Source organism: Hyperolius riggenbachi, chromosome 6 (assembly GCF_040937935.1).
Source record: "Hyperolius riggenbachi isolate aHypRig1 chromosome 6, aHypRig1.pri, whole genome shotgun sequence".
Taxonomy (NCBI): Eukaryota; Metazoa; Chordata; class Amphibia; order Anura; family Hyperoliidae; genus Hyperolius; species Hyperolius riggenbachi.
In genome coordinates, this window is record NC_090651.1 from 275,354,716 (window position 1) to 275,375,813 (window position 21,098).

The 21,098-nt window shown below is 47.8% G+C and overlaps 1 protein-coding gene across 1 annotated transcript; it reads left to right on the forward strand.

Moving 5' to 3' along the window:
• The first annotated feature begins 2,894 nt into the window (after positions 1–2,894).
• Positions 2,895–19,587, forward strand: LOC137522749 (apolipoprotein A-IV-like). The gene is made up of 2 exons (XM_068242813.1): positions 2,895–3,023; positions 18,951–19,587. The coding sequence occupies exons 1-2, from the start codon at positions 2,977–2,979 to the stop codon at positions 19,528–19,530; spliced, it is 627 nt and encodes a 208-aa protein (XP_068098914.1). The 5' UTR covers positions 2,895–2,976; the 3' UTR covers positions 19,531–19,587.
• Positions 19,588–21,098: the final 1,511 nt, after the last annotated feature.

The window sequence follows — 21,098 nt, forward strand, 5'->3', positions numbered from 1 at the left end:
GGTCAGTCATGGAAGAGTGGTGGTGCCACACATACGCGTCATGGCATCAATCCCATTATTAATTAGTGTACTTGTTAAGGGCACCGATTTTTCACAAGGGAGACCTGAGTTCGAATCCTGGCCAGTGTCAGTACCTATTCAGTCAGTAAGGAGTTCAAGGTACTGCAGGGTGGCCTCTTGAGCATGCCCTTGTGGCTGCAGCTCTTGTGCACTTTAAGTCTCTTGAGTATTATTAACCACTTGCCGACCGCACACTCATAACGTGCGTCGGCAAAGTGGCAGCTGCAGGACCAGCGACGCAGTACTGCGTCGCCAGCTGCAGCCTAATTAATCAGGAAGCAGCCGCTCATACGAGCGGCTGCTTCCTGTCAAATCACGGCGGGGGGCTCCGTGAATAGCCTGCGGGCCGCCGATGGCGGCTCGCAGGCTAGATGTAAACACAAGCGGAAATAATCCGCTTTGTTTACATTTGTACGGCGCTGCTGCGCAGCAGCGCCGTAAGGCAGATCGGCGATCCCCGGCCAATCAGCGGCCGGGGATCGCCGCCATGTGACAGGAGACAGCCTGTCACTGGCTGCACAGGACGGATAGCGTCCTGTGCAGCCCGGCTTACCAAAGGGGGCCAGGTAGGAGAGGGAGGGGGAGCATTTCGCCGCGGAGGGGGGCTTTGAGGTGCCCCCCCGCCAGCCACTCGCAGGCAGCAGAGATCAGACCCCCCCAGCACATCATCCCCATAGGGGGGAAAAAAGGGGGGCAATCTGATCTCCCTGCCTGCACCCTGATCTGTGCTGGGGGCTGCAGAGCCCACCCAGCACAGATCAATCAAACCAGCGCTGGTCCTTAAGGGGGGGTAAAGGGTGGGTCCTCAAGTGGTTAATTCTGCTGTTATCAAGATATTTGGGAAAGCACTACCTTTTCCAAAACTTAAAAAGTATGCTGTAGATTTTCATTAACATGGCCTTAAAGTGGTTCAAAATCTGAGACTTACCATTTAGAGCAGAGTTCCCCAACCCTGTAATAAAGGCCCTCCAATAGTACATGTTTTGCAGGAAACCACAAACATGCACAGGTGAGGTAATTAGTGTCTCAGCAGAGCTGATTAACTCCCTCTGTGCATTTCTACAAAACATGCACTGTTGGCGGGCCTTGAGGCATTTATGTGGCGTTTATGCTCCGTGCCACTGTGAATGCACCTTCTGGGGGGCCGCGCTCAGAAACAGGGGACCAATGAATAGCGAGGGAAGCCTCAATAGGATCCTGAGGATTCCCTCTCTTTAAGTATTTAAACATTTAAAAGGACTACTTAGTGACCGCTTCATTTCTGTGTACTTTATGAATTTGATTAAGTATTGGTTGATTTTCTCATTAGCAAAATGTTTAATATTACAGATAGAATTGAAAACTTATTTGAAGCTCCCTCTGCTGGCTTGACTGGCAAGCTTTGTAATTAAATGACCAGGATTGTTTTACTGCTGTGTAGTAAAGATGGGTTTCGGAGGGACTAACAGAAGTTAAAGGGATATTCTGCTTTTGTTTACAAAAAAAGTCAGAAATGTAGAGTGATCTGACAGAAGCCAATTCTGAAGTGTTATGTTATCAATAGATATATTTTCATTTCACTTTGCAAAAAGCTTAGTATTTACAAAACTGACAGCTAGATTTAACTGCACTTTTGTGCAACCATGACAACATGACAGCCTTTGCTACTCATTTTCAACACCTGTACTAATTTTGTAACTGGCTGTAGGGTTGCTCGTAATCAAAATTATGAGTAACATTTACTGGCTGTAGGAGAAGGGGGTTAACTTACCCATGCTGCCTATAGCCGATGCACTCCACTCATGTTCCATGTCAAATTCTACGTCTCTCCCAAGATTCATTGTTCTAGGTTGAAGATGGAAGCATGTGAGTGATGTGGAACACAATGTGAAATGAGAGTGGAGTGCATCGGCTATCGGCCACACGGGTAAGTTAACCCGCAGCCAGTAAGTGCTACTCATAAATTCAAAGACAACTCTAACTGGCAGCAAACTTTGACACTTATTTAACCTCCTTAGCGGTAACCCCGTGTGTGACACGGGGTAAGCCGCCGGAGGGTGCCGCTCAGGCCCTGCTGGGCCGATTTACTTAATTTTTTTTTTGCTGGACGCAGCTAGCACTTTGCTAGCTGCGCCAGCACCCCGATCGCCGACGCCGCGCGCCCGATCGCCGCTATCCGGTGCGGCGCGCGCTCCCCCTCCCCAGACCCCGAGCGCTGCCTGGCCAATCAGTGCCAGGCAGCGCCGAGGGGTGGATCGGGTCTCCCAATGACGTCCCGACGTCGCTGACGTCGGTGACGTCATTCCGCCCCGTCGCCATGGCGACGGGGGAAGCCCTCCAGGAAATCCCGTTCTTTGAACGGGATTTCCTGATCGCCTATCGCCGGAGGCGATCGGCGGGGCTGGGGGGATGCCGCTGAGCAGCGGCTATCATGTAGCGAGCCCTCGGCTCGCTACATGATTTAAAAAAAAAATAATTTAAAAAAAACTGCTGCGCTGCCCCCTGGCGGTATTTTTCATACCGCCAAGGGGGTTAAAAGTGTCAGTTCAGGGCACTGTGAAATGGCCATGTTTTTCATGGACAGTAAAACAAATTAAGCATACTGAAATAACATTTGGCATTAATCCTTGCAATTGTAAATTAGAGGCAGGTGATCTGACTGAGCGCTAACTGGGTGTGTCTGCAGATGAACTGCACAGACTCTGCAAAGGGAACTTTACATGTGCAATATACCAAGCAGCATGCGCAGTCATGGTTGTAAGTAAGAATATTTTGTATAATCGTCCATGCCTGTGTAAGTAAACCAGCCATGTCTCTCTTGAGTACTGAAAACAATATTTTGCTTTTGCAGGGGTACAAGGTCGCTCCTGGCAGAGTGATGAACCTCACCCAAAATCTGACCATGCTTTTTGGACTGTTTTGGAAAATGCACACTACATGATAAAAGTTGCAGCAGATGTGGATTATGGGGAGATTGCAAAAGAGTAAGTAATGGTAATCCCAATGAATTTACAATGTCATGCAAAGGAAGTGTTACATGTAAAGGTGTGTACACATGAATAATTACTGTTGTCTGCAGGGATCCACACTTGATTCTTTGGGTGACAGTACAGGACCTAGTTCTGAATAGATGTGCTGCTAATCTACAGGTATAGGCTAGTGATGTGTTCTGTTGTTATGTAGGGGAAGAAGTACTGATGGCACGGGACACGGTGGAGCAGCACAGAGTGGGCGGGGTAAGGAGGAAAACAATAGGGTCGGCCTGTTCATGGCCAAGATGATCCACCAGTCTGAATCCCTTGGTGACACATTGGGGAGGATTGCACATGGTAAATTCTCAACAGAGGCCATCCGACTAGCTGCCTTACTAGTATACAGGTATATAGAACATATATTGTGATATCAGTAACTGCTTGTTCTTGGCTCAGAATCTTCGAAATTTAAAAGCACAGATTTGTTGCCCCCCCCCCCCTTCCTCGGGGGCTTTTTCTGTCAGCAAATGCAGAGTTAAATATAGAGCGGTGGAAACAGAGCATTATACATTACCTGCTTCCATATAGTGGGACAGATCTTCTGTTACCTGGCTATAGGCAGCGTGGGTAAGTTAACCCCCCTCTCCCGCTCCCCTCTTTAGTGTAGCTCTGTGCTGTACAGCCAATCACCATGTGGCTCCCATCATGTGACAGATGCATTGTGAGCTGCATGGTGATTTGGTGAATGGATTCCAAGTGCGCGGTTAAACAGAGGGGGAGTCATGCTGCCAGAAGCAGGTAATATATAAAGCTCCGCTGCTGCTGCTCTGCATCTGAGGACAGGAGTGGGCCCCCTTAGCTGCCAGCCACCCTTCTCCCTCACTCCAAGATAGCCGGGGACAAGGCAGCTATGGTTACAGTCCTGGTCATCATTCATAACAACCATAAAAAAACAGCATTCTATAGCCTACATATCTTTCAATTCTTTAAATTTTTAGCAAGATTAAAAATACAAGTTACAGGATATTTCACAGGTGAGTGTGTCACTGTAATACGGGTCCTGCAATGCTTTGAACAGAGCGCAAGAAAAGTATATTACAATAAAGAATCACCCATAAGGCAAGATAAACATTTTAGAACAGAAGTGATCAAAACAGATTGATAACAACAAAACAAAAAATAATGCACATCCTCCACATAAATTTGCGCCAATATATAATAAGTTTCCTGGGATGAAATGTAAGCTATCTTGATAGCTAGGGGTGCTCACCACATTCCGCAGAATTCCGTTTTCCGCGATTCCGGTTGGAATTTGGTGATTCTGTTCCATCGCATCGGAACAAAATTGCTATAGCGCTAAGCGGAAATTCCGGAATTGCTATGCGGAATTCTGTCGGAATGCAAATTTTTATAAGCCAATAAGAAGGAAGACCTTAGACTGAAGCTTATAAGTGCTGACAACAGGATTTCTGCATGAAAATCGGACTTTCTGCACCAATTAAAGTCTTAAGAATAACCAACCAATCCTACGTTAGCAACCAGCCTCCTAGCTACCTATCAGCAGCTATGCCACCCATTTTTTATATATAAGAGAGCTGTGCAGTCACAAAGCTTGTGGGTTTCAGTCTGGTGTTGGAGAGAGAGGAGAGACAGACCCATAGTAGTTGTTTTAACCACCCTGGCGTTCTATTAAGATCGCCAGGGCGGCTGCGGGAGGGCGGCTGAAAGTTGGCTGCATGAAAGCCCACTAGAGGGCGCTCCGGAGGCGTTCTTCTGATCGCCTCCGGCAGCCAGAAGTAACACGGAAGGCCGCAATGAGCGGCCTTCCGTGTTTTGCTTACTTCGTCGCCATGGCGACGAGCGGAGTGACGTCATGGACGTCAGCCGACGTCCTGACGTCAGCCGCCTCCGATCCAGCCCTTAGCGCTGGCCGGAACTATTTGTTCCGGCTGCGCAGGGCTCAGGCGGCTGGGGGGACCCTCTTTCGCCGCTGCTAGCGGCGGATCACCGCAGAGCGGCGGCGATCAGGCAGCACACACGGCTGGCAAAGTGCCGGCTGCGTGTGCTGCTTTTTATTTCAACAAAATCGGCCCAGCAGGGCCTGAGCGGCAGCCATCGGCGGTGATGGACGAGCTGAGCTCGTCCATACCGCTAAGATTTTAACATAAAACAAAAGACTTTTTAAAGACTGTATATAAACCAAAAGACTTTTAAAAGACTCTGTGAGAGAGAGTTAGAGTGTGAGCTATATTAGTAGTAGTAAGCTAGGTGTATTTGTGAGAGAGTGACAGTAGATTGTTAGTTTGAGTGATAGATTGTAGTGTAGTGTGCTAGTATTTGCTGCAGAGCAAGCCAGGCCGCAGGCTTAGTGTTTGACAGAGTGAGAGTGAGTTAGGTGATTGATTAGTGATTGATTAGTTGAGTGAGTGTAGTCCAAGTTTTTCTTTTTGTTTTCTATATTTTTTTTTCTTTATTTTGTTTTTTTGATTTATTTTCTTTATTTTCTTTATTTCACCACCTTATTTTCTGATCTGTTCTGTCGGTCTTACCCCTTCCCCAATAAAGTTTGTGGCCCCAAAATAAAGGAGCGAGAGAAGCAGCAGCAATTTCCTGCCACTCCTAAAAGGAAATGGAGTGATGGTGGTGTTGATGGATCACGTCAAGTACGGGATCAGGTTGAGGGTGGCAGCAGCAGCAGGAAGCGTTCCCTCCTGGTCAGAGATGTCTTCCCTGTGTTCGCCGCACGCAGGAAAATTTTGACAGAGCAGGAGGCGAAGAGAGTTGTAGATTATTTAGATCAGGAACCCTCTACCCAGTCTGAGGAACTTGAAGCTAGTTGCAGCAGCACTGGCTGCCAGGTTCCTCATGACCAGAATCCGACCACAGCTGCTTCTCTTGACGAGGTTGTTTCCTCCCACTACTCCGCTCCAGAAGTAAAGAACACCTACATCGCTGAGAGAGATGTGGAGAAGGTTTGGGAGGAGGCATTGGAGGAGACCATGGGATCAAGCTCCCAAGAAGTGGTGGGTTCTGTGGTGAAAGAAATGGCCACTGTGTTTTCTTCATCCAGTGTCACCAGTCAACATCATCATCAACACCACGCAACTACAGAGGTGTTTGGTGGCCAGGTGGAGGGTCCAGAAGAGTAACTTATTGAACTGGATGATATTTTGGATGATGATGAGGTGGCTGATCGAACGTGGTTGCCACCTGTTGGTTTAGGCACTAGCAGGTGTGAGCAGCTTGTAGAAACAGAGCAGACGGTTGGCCAGCAGCCTGCAAGTGCTTTCCCGTCTGTCAGTATCCGCCACCAGTCCAATGCTGAGCATCGAGGTGCTAGAACAGGTCGTACCACTGCTGGACGTGCACGCACGTCCCCTGCATGGAATAATTTTACTGTTCTGGAAAAGGATAAATCCAGGGCAGTCTGTTCTGTGTGCCATAAATCGGTGAGCAGAGGCAAATCAGGCAACGGGTTCGGCACTTCAGGGCTGATAAGCCATCTGCGCAACCACCACAGATGGGAGTTTGAATATGTAAAAAATTACAATCAGATGGGTGGAGGAAAAGCAGCAGTAACAGGCCCCTCCTCTTTTTTTTCTACTCGTCCTGTCCCTATCCAACCTGCTCAGTCCCATTCTACTTCAAATCCCTCTGCATGCCAGGCTGGTAGAGGACTTCAGACCTCGGCAAGCACCTCATCATCACCCTTGTTGGTTTCCTCTGAATCACCAGTGTTCCAGCGTCAGGCCTCTGTGCCAGAAATGTTGCAGAGGAAGCGGATGCTCCCTGCAAGTGATCCTTTTGTTGTCAAAAACAATGCGCTCCTGGCAAGGCTGTTGGGCCACCAGCTGCTGCTCTACCAGTTTCTGACTGTTCCCCCTTCCGCAGACTGATGAACAGTTTTGCTCCACAATGGCGTATCCCCAGCTGCCATTATTTTGCCAGGAATGCTATCCCTGCCCTTCACCAGCACATTGTGGAGTGTGTCGGCCGGTCTATGGATCACGCTGTCAGTGGCAAGGTGCACTTCACTATGGATGGCTGGAGCACCAGGCATGGGCAAGGAAAGTATCTAACTTTTACCCCCCCCATGGTGCTGCTGATGAGGGTGCAAGATCTGGGGCATCTCAGCTGGTGGTGCCACCACGTGGGTTGAAGGGGAGGCCTGTTCCACTTCCCTCTGCTACCTTTTCTGTCCAAGGCCAGTCTGCCGTTGCTGAGCCTCCCAGCAAGTGGTCCTGACTGGTCTGCAGCACCATCGATGCCAAGCAGTGCTGAAACTGGAATCCATGGACGAGAACAGGCAAACCGGATCTGTAATCCTTGCAGCCTTACACGATTAGATTCGGCAGTGGCTGACCCCCCAAAAACTGGACACAGATGTAGTGGTGTCTGATAATGGTGCCAACATGCTGGCCGCCATTTTGGAAGGTGGCTACACTCACTTACCTTGCTTGGCCCACGTCTTCAACCTTGTAGTCCAGAAATTTCTACAAACTTTTGATGGGTTGAAGGATGCTGTGGCCTCAGCACGAAAAGTGTCAGTCCACATCCATCACTCTGCAACTGCCACCGCGGCCATGAAACTGCTGCAGCACCACCATAGCCTGCCGCTGCACAGGTTTATATCTGATTGTCCGACGCGGTGGAACTCCACCCTCCACATGCTGGAGAGGTTGTGGGAGCAGCGCATGGCGGTCAGGCTATACCGGTCTGAGACATCTTCCACCAGAACAGGGCCACTGGACTACATTACTGGGGACCAGTGGCAGCTGATTGGACAGGTGTGCAGTGTTAGAGCCATTTGAGCAGGCAACAAAAGTGGTCAGTGAGGAGCACTGCAGAATATCAGAGGTGCTCCCCCTTGTCTTCATGCTGGACAAGGCTGTTGACAAACTGCTCGAATAGGGGGAGGAAGCCCTACTGAACAGTGGTCAGTCAAGTTGGGGAGTGAGTGGGCATGCTCCAGTCCTGAATGGGGAGGCAGAGCTTGTGGAATGAAAGAGCCCATTGTCCGGTGTGGGAAGAAGATTCAGATGATGTGGAGCTGGAGCATGATGACAGTTCTGAGTCTGACAGCCAGGAAGAGGTGATAAATGGCAGACATCTCTTCCCTATGGCTACACATATGCTCCAGCGCCTCCATAAGGACCCCTGGATTAAAACTCTAAAATCAAGGCTTGACATGTGGGTGGCCACCATCTTAGATCCCCGGTGCAAGGGGAAAATGTGCCAGTTCATACCCCCCTCCCAAGCAGATGCCAGGATGAGCCAGATCCGGGATGCCCTTCTTCGTTGGGTAGAAGATGCGTTTGCCTGCACCTGTATCCCGGGTCCAAGCTACCACGACGGCGTCCTGGCTCTTCTCCTTCTCCCCGCTCCGGAATGGCTGACAGGCCGCAGCCCGGGCGACACTCGCCCGAGTGTCGGGCTGCTCCTTCCGCGTATGACGCGGATTACGTCACACGCCGGCCGCCTCGCGTCATCATGGCGGCCGGCGTGAAAGTACTGCGCATGCGCGATTAAAGCGCGCATGCGCTGTACTGCCACGCCGGCCGCCGTGATGACGCGAGGCGGCCGGCGTGTGACGTAATCCGCGTCATACGCAGAAGGATCAGCCCGACACTCGGGCGAGTGTCGCCCGGGCTGCGACCTGTCAGCCATTCCGAAGCGGGGAGAAGGAGAAGAGCCAGGACGCCGTCGTGGGACCTCCCGACCAGCACTGGGCTGGAGAAAGCCCCAGGTGAGTACAACTTTCATTTTTTTTATGAGCTCGAAGTCCCTTTTAAATGAGATTACTGAAATTGTACCGCCGGAACTCCGCAAAATTCCACCGGAATGTAACGGTTACGGAATTTCGTTCTGACGGAATTCCGAATTTCCGCGGAATCGGAAATTGGCCTTTCCGATCATCCCTATTGATAGCTTACATTTCATCCCAGAGTCCTCCACATAAATTTGCTCCAATATAATAATACGTTTCCTCCAGGCCTATATCTCAGTCGACAGCTTACATTTCATCCCACAACATGCTATCTTAAAGCAAAACTGAAGAGAAATTGAAATTTAAAAAACTGATACTTATGTATGGAGAGGGAAGGCTCTGGGTCCTATAGAGACTTCTCTTTCCTCTCACGGTCCCCTTGTTCTAGCGCAGTCATTCCTGTTTGAGGTATTCGACCCACTGGTTGAATATTGCGCGGTAAAGCTTCGGAAGGCTCTGGAAGCTCAAGTACTCCCAAAGACAGGCCGTTCCGTACTGCGCATGTGTGAGCGCCCTCTCTCGCACACTTACGCATGCGCAGTATGGAGTCGCCTCTCATCGGGAGCACTTGGGCTCCTGAAACCTTGAGAAGCCTCCTGTGGTGGCATATTTGAAGAAGGCAACAGCGCTGGGACTAGGAGACTGTGAGAGGAACGGGAAGGCTCTATAGGAGTCAGAGCCTTCCCTCTACATAGGTATCTGTTTTTTTTTGTTTTTTTTACTTTTGATTTACTTTAAAAACTAACTAAATTACAAGTCAATAATGGACATGCACACAGCAGCTGCTGGCCAAGCTTAGTGATGAGATTTAATGACGCTTGACAATATTCTCTATCCAGAATTGCAGATTTTTTTTTTAAAGGGAATCTGAAATGAGAGGAATACAGCAGCTCAGTGGCGTTCCTACCTAAGGGCGCAGGGGGGCGGGGCGCACCGGGTACCAGTCAGCCAGGGGGGTGTCGCCACGACCCCCCTACACCTGACTAAGGAGGGGAAGAGCAGCGCTAGGAGGAGGGGTGACAGCAGGGATAGCGGCGGGGAGGGGGAAATATCCCCCCCTCCCTCACCTGGGTCCCCTCCTTCTGCCTCTCTTCTCCCCCCAAAAATGCGGGCAGCGGGCCGGTGGCAGTGGGCAGCGAGCAGGCGAGCGCGGAGTATACTCACGTTACTTCCGCGTATCAGCCTGGAACGCTGCGTCACCGTCACGTGCCTCTTCTGCGCCTCCAATCATTGGAGGCGCAGTAGAGGCACGTGACGGCGACGCAGCGTTCCAGGCTGATACGCGGAAGTAACGTGAGTATACTCCGCGCTCGCCTGCTCGCTGCCCACTGCCACCGGCCCGCTGCCCGCATTTTTGGGGGAGAAGAGAGGCAGAAGGAGGGGACCCAGGTGAGGGAGGGGGGGATATTTCCCCCTCCCCGCCGCTATTCCTGCTGTCACCCCTCCTTCTAGCTACACGGGGGGGGGGGGGGAGGGGGGGAACTATACTACCTAAACTAGGGGCCACTATACTAGCTGGCAGCTGGGGGCCACTATACTGGAGGCAGCTAAACGGGGGGGGGGGGGGGCACAGGGCACTATACTAGCTACACTGGGGGCATCTATGGGGGCCACTATATTACCTATACTGGGGGGGGGGGGCACCATACCAGCTACAATGGAGGCAACTATACTATCTAAACTGTGGGCCACTATACTAGCTATACTGGGGCAACTATGGGGGCCACTATACTAGCTATACTGGAGGGAAGCTCTACGGGGGCCACTATACAAACTACACTGGGGGCAGCAACACTACCTACATTGGGGGCAGCAGCTATGCTGCCTATCCTGGGGGCAACTATACTAGCTATATTGGGGCAACTATACTACCTTCACTGGGGGCAACTAGCTACCTATACTGGGGGCAACTGCTAGCTACCTATACTGGGGGCAGTGGCGGGGGGGGGGGTGCTTAGGGTGCTGAAGCACCCCTTAAAATTCTCCAAGCACCCCCCAGCGTGAACTGACTTTCGGCATCTAATAGACGCCGTATCAGTTCACCGCAGCGGCAGAGCAGGGCTATAGTAAAATGTCCGAAGCCCTGCTCTGGAGACTTTGGGAGTTGCTGGCTGCAGAGGATCGTGGGAGCTGCGCACTGGACGGAGGCCGGAACAGGAGCTCTGCTGCAGGTGAGTAAATGGTTTTTTTTTTCTTTTTAATTTATATTAGCAGCCAGGGGTAGCATTTATGTTCTGGCCAGGTCTGCTACACGATTGAAGTGTTTTCTGGACAGGTCTGCCACACGATTGCATGTATTTTCTGGGCAAATCTGCCGACATGATTGAACGTATTCTCTGGGCAAATCTGCCGACATGATTGCATGTATTTTCTGGGCAAATCTGCCGACATGATTGCATGTATTTTCTGGGCAAATCTGCAGACATGATTGCATGTATTTTCTGGGCAAATCTGCAGACATGATTGAACGTATTCTCTGGGAAAATCTGCCGACATGATTGAACGTATTCTCTGGGCAAATCTGCCGACATGATTGAACGTATTCTCTGGGCAAATCTGCCGACATGATTGCATGCATTTTCTGGGCAAATCTGCCGACATGATTGCATGTATTTTCTGGGCAAATCTGCCGACATGATTGCATGTATTTTCTGGGCAAATCTGCAGACATGATTGAACGTATTCTCTGGGAAAATCTGCCGACATGATTGAACGTATTCTCTGGGCAAATCTGCCGACATGATTGAACGTATTCTCTGGGCAAATCTGCCGACATGATTGAACGTATTCTCTGGGCAAATCTGCCGACATGATTGAACGTATTCTCTGGGCAAATCTGCCGACATGATTGAACGTATTCTCTGGGCAAATCTGCCGACATGATTGCATGTATTTTCTGGGCAAATCTGCCGACATGATTGCATGTATTTTCTGGGCAAATCTGCAGACATGATTGAACGTATTCTCTGGGAAAATCTGCCGACATGATTGAACGTATTCTCTGGGCAAATCTGCCGACATGATTGAACGTATTCTCTGGGCAAATCTGCCGACATGATTGAACGTATTCTCTGGGCAAATCTGCCGACATGATTGAACGTATTCTCTGGGCAAATCTGCCGACATGATTGAACGTATTCTCTGGGCAAATCTGCCGACATGATTGAACGTATTCTCTGGGCAAATCTGCCGACATGATTGAACGTATTCTCTGGGCAAATCTGCCGACATGATTGAACGTATTCTCTGGGCAAATCTGCCGACATGATTGAACGTATTCTCTGGGCAAATCTGCCGACATGATTGAACGTATTCTCTGGGCAAATCTGCCGACATGATTGAACGTATTCTCTGGGCAAATCTGCCGACATGATTGAACGTATTCTCTGGGCAAATCTGCCGACATGATTGAACGTATTCTCTGGGCAAATCTGCCGACATGATTGAACGTATTCTCTGGGCAAATCTGCAGACATGATTGAATGTATTCTCTGGGCAAATCTGCAGACATGATTGAACGTATTCTCTGGGCAAATCTGCACACATTACGTGTATTTTCACCCGGGTTCACGTCAAATTACAGTTAGCTCCGCCCTCATCCGATCATGGCCACGCCCATTTTTTTTGCCGCGGCGCGCTTTGCGCGCCGCATGTTATAGCGCCTCCCATTTTTTGCCCCTTCACCTTTTTTTTTTTGGGGGGGGGGGGGGGGGGGGGTGTCTTATAATACCCAGCACCGGGTGTCAAATGCCCTAGGTACGCCACTGCAGCAGCTGCCATATTCCTTCTCCAGTTAACAATGCTAGTTGCCTGACTTCTGTGCTAATTCTGCCTCTAATACGTTTAGTCACTGGCTCAGAATAAGCATGCAGATCAAATGCTTTGACTCTACTGGCTGCATGCTTGTTACAGGTGTAACAGCAGGGTCGTTGCTAGCCCCAAAGATCAGTGGCACGTGCCCCTTATCTATTCTGAGCTGCCCCGGATGTCCCCCAGGCAGAGTACAGGCACCACAGCATGGCACCACACAGTACCCAGCAATACCCCACAGAGGCAACGCAGCACCCAGCATGGCACTACACAGCACCCAGCATAGCACAACAGCACCCAGCATGGCATTACAGCACCCAGAATGCCCCATAGAGGCACCATAGCACCCAGCATGGCACCACAGCAAACAGCACTGGGGGGTATGCTGGCTGCTATGGTGTCTCTAAGTGGGCATATTGGGTGCTATGATGCCTTAATGGGGCATTCAGGGAGCTGTGTTTGTTGTATTGGGGCATGCTAGTAGTTGTGGTGACTCAATGGGAGGTCCATGCATGGGAGGGGGTCCACTAGAAGGTCAGGGAATGATAAGGGGGGAATGGTAGCAGGTCAGCTCACCCCACAGACAGCCAGACCAGCCAGCACAGAAGCCAGGTAACTGAAGTGTTTTTTGCTTTTTTTCCTTTAATAAATGGAGATGGGGGCTTCATCCAACATTTTGCTGAGCAGGCCTACTTAGACCGCTGTTAAGTTCATGTAATTTTGACTCCACCCATAACCACACAAACATTTCAGTGTATGGCCACACCTATTTTTTGACTGGAGTGCCAAAAGTGCCCCGGATCTCTTAGGATCCTAGCAACGCCCCTGTGTGAGACTCAAAAACAACTTAAATGAAAAGCTCGACATGAAAGGCAGGCAACTGGCATTGTTTATAAAAGAAGATGGCAGCCTCTGTATTCCCCTAACTTGAGTTTCCCTTTAAGTCAGGTATTTTCACAGGCATATGCTCCCCATCTCCTTTGTAGCTTTGCCATGGTCTAGCTGTAGAAGATCATTCAAGACCAAATACTCCACAGTAGGACCCTGCTCTTTATATGCCTTCGTATCGACATAGGCTATGAATTATGTTGCAGCAAAAACACCAATAAAGTAATGGAATAGAATTATTTTCAGTGCTGCTCAACAGGATACCGGATATCCGAATAGACTCGGATATCCGACTTTTTTAGGCCTATCCGATCGGATCCGGATTCCGGATAGCTGGTCCAGTATCCGGATAGCTATCTGCGGATAGTTGGCTGGGCTATACGGATATCCGCAGATAGTACGGATATCCGCGGATATCTGGACCAGTGAAACACTGCATGAGGTCCAGACGTCATGGGAGCCAATCAGAGGGCTCCCAGCAGAAGCACCAGAAACCAATCACAGAGGGGAACCCTGGCCAGCCCCACCTGACCTCATTAAGCCAATCAGAGGCCTCCCAGCCTAAACCCTGGCTCCCAATCACAGAAAGGAACACTGGCCAGCCCCCCTGGTATAATAAGGAGGGCTGCCATGATGAGACAGATCGTCCTGGCTTGCTGAATGCTTCCTGAGAGACATGCTCCTGCTCCATTGCTGGTGCCCTACAAAGGGCTGTACATAGTTATAAACCTAAGCTGTTCAGTGATTAACCCCTTCACAATCACTACAGTATAGTTAAATCATTCATTTGCTTCATTGATGTCATAAATGTGACATTAAGAGTGTGTGCTGCAGTGCTGCTGCAGCTGCCTGCTATGTGATTGTGTGTGTGTTGTACACACACCAGGCCAGGTGCTGCCTGCCTGCCACGAGCAAACACGTGCAAAGTGCCACGTGCAAACACATGCACAGTGCAAACACGTGCAAAGTGCAAACACGTGCAAACTGCAAACACGTGCAAACTGCAAAAATGTGCAAACACGTGAAAACACGTGCAAAAATGTGCAAACACGTGCAAACACGTGCAAAGTGCCACTTTGCACATGGCACTTTGAACGTGTTTGCACGTGTTTGCACTTTCCACATTTTTGCACTTTGCACGTGTTTGCACTTTGCACATTTTTGCACGTGTTTGCACGTGTTTGCACATTTTTGCATGTGTTTGCACATTTTTGCATGTGTTTGCGCGTGTTTGCACATTTTTTGCATGTGTTTGCACATTTTTGCATGTGTTTGCGCGTGTTTGCACATTTTTGCATGTTTGCACGTGTTTGCACTTTGCACATTTTTGCATGTGTTTGCACATTTTTGCATGTTTGCGCGTGTTTGCACATTTTTGCATGTGTTTGCACATTTTTGCATGTGTTTGCACATTTTTGCATGTGTTTGCGCGTGTTTGCACATTTTTGCATGTGTTTGCACTTTGCACATTTTTGCATGTGTTTGCACATTTTTGCATGTTTGCGCGTGTTTGCACATTTTTGCATGTGTTTGCACATTTTTGCATGTGTTTGCGCGTGTTTGCACATTTTTGCATGTTTGCGCGTGTTTGCACATTTTTGCATGTGTTTGCACATTTTTGCATGTGTTTGCGCGTGTTTGCACATTTTTGCATGTGTTTGCACTTTGCACATTTTTGCATGTGTTTGCACATTTTTGCATGTTTGCGCGTGTTTGCACATTTTTGCATGTGTTTGCACATTTTTGCATGTGTTTGCGCGTGTTTGCACATTTTTGCATGTGTTTGCACATTTTTGCATGTGTTTGCACGTGTTTGCACTTTGCACATTTTTGCATGTGTTTGCACATTTTTGCACGTGTTTGCACATTTTTGCATGTGTTTGCGCGTGTTTGCACAATTTTGCATGTGTTTGCACGTGTTTGCACTTTGCACATTTTTGCACGTGTTTGCACATGTTGGCACTTGGCACTTTGCACATGGCACTTTGCCCTTGGCACTTGGCCCTTTGCACTTGACACTTGGCCCTTTGAACTTGGCCCTTTGCATTAGGCACTTGGCCCTTTGCACTTGACACTTGGCCCTTTAAACTTGGCACTTTGTATTAGGCACTTGGCCCTTTGCACTTGACACTTGGCCCTTTGAACTTGGCCCTTTGCATTAGGCACTTGGCCCTTTGCACTTGACACTTGGCCCTTTAAACTTGGCACTTTGCATTAGGCACTTGGCCCTTTGCACTTGGCCCTTTGAACTTGGCCCTTTGCATTTGGCACTTTGCACTTGGCCCTTTGCACTTGACACTTGGCCCTTTGCACTTGACACTTGGCCCTTTGCACTTGACACTTGGCCCTTAAAACTTGGCACTTTGCATTAGGCACTTGGCCCTTTGCACTTGACACTTGGCCCTTTAAACTTGGCACTTTGCATTAGGCACTTGGCCCTTTGCACTTGACACTTGGCCCTTTGCACTTGGCCCTTTGCACTTGACACTTGGCCCTTTGCACTTGGCCCTTTGCACTTGACACTTGGCCCTTTGAACTTGGCCCTTTGCATTTGGCACTTTGCACTTGGCCCTTTGACAGCCTTTTTTTGTGGGGGGGGATTTTAAGTCCCCACATCATCAATTAGTGTTCCCCTTTGAAAAAGAATGATGCTACATGCCTAATTGACCCTTACAAACCTTTTTAAAGCAATTTAAAGGCCACTTCCGGTTTTCAATCCGGATATCCGAATCCGGTCGGATACTGGGGTCGGATATCCGAATCGGATTCGGATAGGAAAATTTTGAATTCGGATATCCGACCCGGATCGGATAGCGGGGTATCCGGATCCGAATCGGATTCGGATTTTGAAAAGGGTTATCCGAGCAGCACTGATTATTTTCCCCAGATAAAGCTTTCTTCTTTCATAATGGAAGTCATGTTGGAGCTGCTAGAGGAATGTTACAATGGCCAATATCTTCTCCTTGAGCCATGCCACACTGCTATGTCCCAGGAGCAGTCCTTAACTTGACATGGCCCTAACTAATGACCTAAAACTGTCTGCTAAAGCCAACTAGCCCTCAAATTCTAGTTTTTATTCCTCCAGTGCAACTTAAAGACAACCTGAGAAGAACCTCAGGTAGGATAACACATACTTACCTAAGAAGAGGGGAGCCTCTGGATACTTGGCCCCCGGGCTGTCATGTGGACCACTGTTTGTGATTTTAAATTTATTTTTTGCAGCTTCTAGGATGCGGTTGACAGGTGAGTGGTTAGGGAGGGGACCGTGTGGGAGATGTGCCTACACGGGGCGTCCCTGTAAACGATGCAATTCACGATTGCGTCCAACCAAAGCCTCCCACCTGAATGCTAATTTATGTAATTCCTGCTAGATTTGGTACAGCAGGCAAAGGGTGTATGACAGTACACCTGATTGGCTGACTGGCGTCTGCTGGCCAGATAGAGGCAGGATATTGCTCTAGCTGGAAGTTAGCAATTGTGTTTGTTGCAGTTGGCATTCAGTTTAGAGGTGGTGGGGTGAGTTCCCTGGAGGTGAGAGGTCCAGGGCTTGCCCACAGTTCCCTCTAGGTGTCGCATGGTGGTTTGGGGGCCCCAGCGAGTGAGAGAGACCTGGGGCCCCCGGGCTGTCATGTGGACCAGTGTTTGTACTGTAGAGGCTTACCAAGTCCTCCTTGCCACTGCTTGCCGGGACCCTCCGGAACATTGATGTCACGCTTCTCTTCTGCGATGAGCATGGCAACAGGGGATCAGAGGAGGGTGTGGAATCTATAGCATCTAGAGCAGAGCCAGGACAAGGTCCTCCAGCAGCACCCAAGGCTGAGACACCAAAGTGCGCGCCCCTCCATCCCTCCCACCCCAGCCGTCACCCACTGATTGCTATTAGACTAAGACTTAGACTCAGGGTCCCCAACACCTTAAAGTCTAATTATCTGGCTTGCAGTCACTTTATTTCTCTCTGCTTCAAACACAATAAGGGAATGATAGTTACATAGTTATTTGGGTTGAAAAAAGTCTTACGTCCATCGAGTTCAACCAGAGAACAAAGTACAACACCAGCCTGCTCCCTCACATATCCCTGTTAATCCAGAGGAAGGCAAAAAACCTTCACAAGACATGGTCCAAATAGCCCTAAAAGGAAAAAAATCCTTCCCGACACCAGATGACAATCATATATAATCCGTGGATCAACATCACTGGGCATTACCTAGTAATTGCAGCCATGGATGTCTTTCAATGCAAGGAAAGCATCTAAGCCCCCTTTAAATGCAGGTATAGAATTTGCCATAACTACTTCCTGTGGCAATGCATTCCACTCTTACTGTAAAGAACCCTTTCCTAAATAAATTGCTAAAACATTTCTCCTCCATGCGCAGATCATGTCCTCTAGTCCTTTGAGAAGGCCTAGGGACAAAAAGCTCATCCGCCAAGCTTATCCGATAGCTGAGTGCAGCGCCCCCCCCCCCCCACTGCGTCCTGAGGCTGGAGCCTCTCTCGCTTCTGCCTTGGCCCGGCCCTGATCTAGAGGCTTCCTTCTTCTTAGGTAAGTAAGTGTTCGAGGTTTGCTTAACCACTTGAGGACCCACCCTTTACCCCCCCTTAAGGACCAGCGCTGTTGTAGCTGTATGTGTCTTTTGCTCAATAAACAAACGCAAGTTTGAAGCCTGTGGAGTGCCTTTCTCAAATCATTGGAGTTCACTATTCACGGAGCCCCCCTCCGTGAATTGACAGGAAGCAGCCGCTCGCACGAGCGGCTGCTTCCTGATTAATCAGCCTGCAGCTGGCGACGCAATACTGCGTCGCTGGTCCTGCAGCTGCCACTTTGCCGACGCGTGTTATGAGTGCGCGGTCGGCAAGTGGTTAAAGTGGTCTGAAAGTCAGCATTTCTACTTTTCTGTAAAAGATTCCTCACAGCTTGAAAGCTACTATCTTTTTTTTAGCAGAACATCACTGAACTGGTTAAACAAAGCACTTTGTCCTGCTATTCAGCTTCAAAATCCACTCCAAACTGGAAATAACAGTATCTTTGTTTGCATTCCAATGTTGATACATTTGTGTAAACACTGCGTAACAAGTGAAAATGAGCTCTCTGTTAAGCTCTCTGTGCTTCAAGCACACACACAGCTCAGAACAGCTAATTAGAAGATGTTAATATATAATAAAAAGCAGTTTGAATAAAATGCAATGGCAGGTTTCAGGGCAAGATAAACTACACTTTGGAAACTTGTAATTTGTAAACAGACAATATTACTTATGCACAAAAGCAAAGATGATAATTGTATGAGTAATAAAAAGTAGGAAAAAACATTTTTATTGAATGTTATGTCGGCGTTTCAGACCACTTTAAGGTACACTTTAAAAAAAAAAGAGGGAGAAAAACTAGCTTGAGCTTCCAGTCAATAAAGAAATTTCCTAATTTATAAGCTTTGATGAATGGGGTCTAATATCTGATTGCATTTTTTTATTTTTCCTACCAGGTATCATTTGAAAGAGAAGCTGGAAGGTGCTAAAACCAACTTTGATATATTGGAAAAAGTCGTTGAAGATTTTGTTGATGAAGCCTGGAAGAGATATGATGAGAAGCTTACCCAAAATCTCCTAGCTTTCAGGGCAAAGGTTTATCCACACTTGGATGATTTTCAAGAAAAAGTAGGAGAAGAGATATCAAAAGCTATCATTAGTGTGGTGCCCGTTACATCTGAACTTGCACATGATATGAAAAAACAGTGGGATGTATTTAGTGAGCATCTGAAAGAGATAGCAGAAAAAGCCAGAGACAAGCTCCGTGAAGATATGGATGACCTCTGCGGAAAGGTGCAGCCTCATGCGGAAGAGATGAAGGCAGAGTATGAAAAATATAAAGAAGGTGTGAAGGAAGGGTTTGATGAAAAACTCCAGAAGTGGAAGCATGAGGTAGATAAGGAATACGAGAAAGTAAGGGAACACGTGAAGCCCTATGCAGAGAGAGTTCAGTCTGAAGTGTCTCCACGTGCCAAAGAGCTGTACGACAACCTCCAGAAACTGCTGAAAGCTTATTCTGCAAAAGAGGAATCATAAATGTGATTATGTCATTTACTATTAATTTTGCTTTCTATAATAAATGATTCAAACATTCTTTATTTATTTTTTTTTAATTATTTTGATTGTTACTTCAAATTCTACTTTGTTAAAAATAACATTTTTGCTTGAATATTTTTTTATTTGATATAGCTTGTCACTTTGAAAGGAAAGGAACAAAAATTAAGTATTGCAAAACCTGTTTTTTTTCAGTTCATTCTTAATGAAGAACTATGCTGAAAATAACATAATGAATGAAATTGCTTATTTTTTACAATGTTACTTTATAAATGATTTAGTCAGTGTTTGCTCATTGTAAAATGTTTTTTCACCCTTTCATCGCCTTGATTTACATTCTGAAATATTTTGAATCTGCTTTACCATTCTTTGTTGGGATCATGTATGTGTTTATGGCCATTTTCTTGCTGCATGACCAACTGTCCCTTGATATTCAGTTCATGGACAGATGTATTCACATTTTCCTTTAGAATTCTCTTGTATAGTTTAGAATACATTCTTCCATCTGGTTATTATGCTGGAATGCAGTGTTTTTTTTATCCAACTATAAGGCTCCACATTTAAGCCAAAATGTTCTACTTCCATACAGGGCCGGTTCCAGACTTTTTGCTGCCTGAGGCAAACTTGTGAGGATGCACCCCCCCATCCCCCGATTTAGAGTGATCGCACAGCACCCGACAATTTACTCTGCTTCATTTAATGTTCTCACATGACATGCTGCAGCTCAACATAATAGCACACTGGCTGCCTGTGAGTCTGTGACAAACAGACTGCTCACCCTCAGCCACTCCATTCCTCCTCAGGAAGGGACACACAGTACAAAAATGCTGTCCCTGAAATCGCTGCGCCTGATGCAAATGCTTCACATTCTTCATGAGAGAACCAGCCCTGCACCCCTAAAACATTCTTTTGAGTGTCTTTCGGGTTTGTTCACATGATTGGTAGCAAACTGTAGACAATAATATGTTTTTTTTTGGGGGGGGGAGGGAGGGGAGCAGCAGCATTCTCCTTGTTACGGTTCAGTGTTCTTTTGAAAGTGTATACATGAACATGAACATTTGCCAGTGTGAGACAGGCCCTCAGTTGCTTACAAGTTACTCCAGGTTCCGTTGTAACCTCTCGATTTACTACATTACTTGGAGTTGGAGGTAACTTTGATAGTTAACTACCTCTGGGTAGGATAACAGCAGTGTTGAATTTCCTCTTTTTCTACAAATGACTGTTGATTGGTGGAGTCCAAACTCTTTAGAAAATTGTTCCCAACCCTGTCCTCAAGGCCCACCAACAGTGAATGTTTTGTGGAACTTCACAGAGGTACTTACTTATCTCTGCTTAGACACTAATTACCACATCTGTGAATGTTTGTTGTTTTCTGCAAAACATGAACTGTGGATCGGTCTTGAGGGCAGGGCTGGGGAACTCTGCTTTAGGGGTGGTCTTGTAATCTATTTCAGCCTTATGTGGATCAACAACTTTTTCTGATTCTCAGACAACGACCATAATACACATCCACAAGTATTTTTTTTTTTTTTTGCATGTGATCAGTTTTG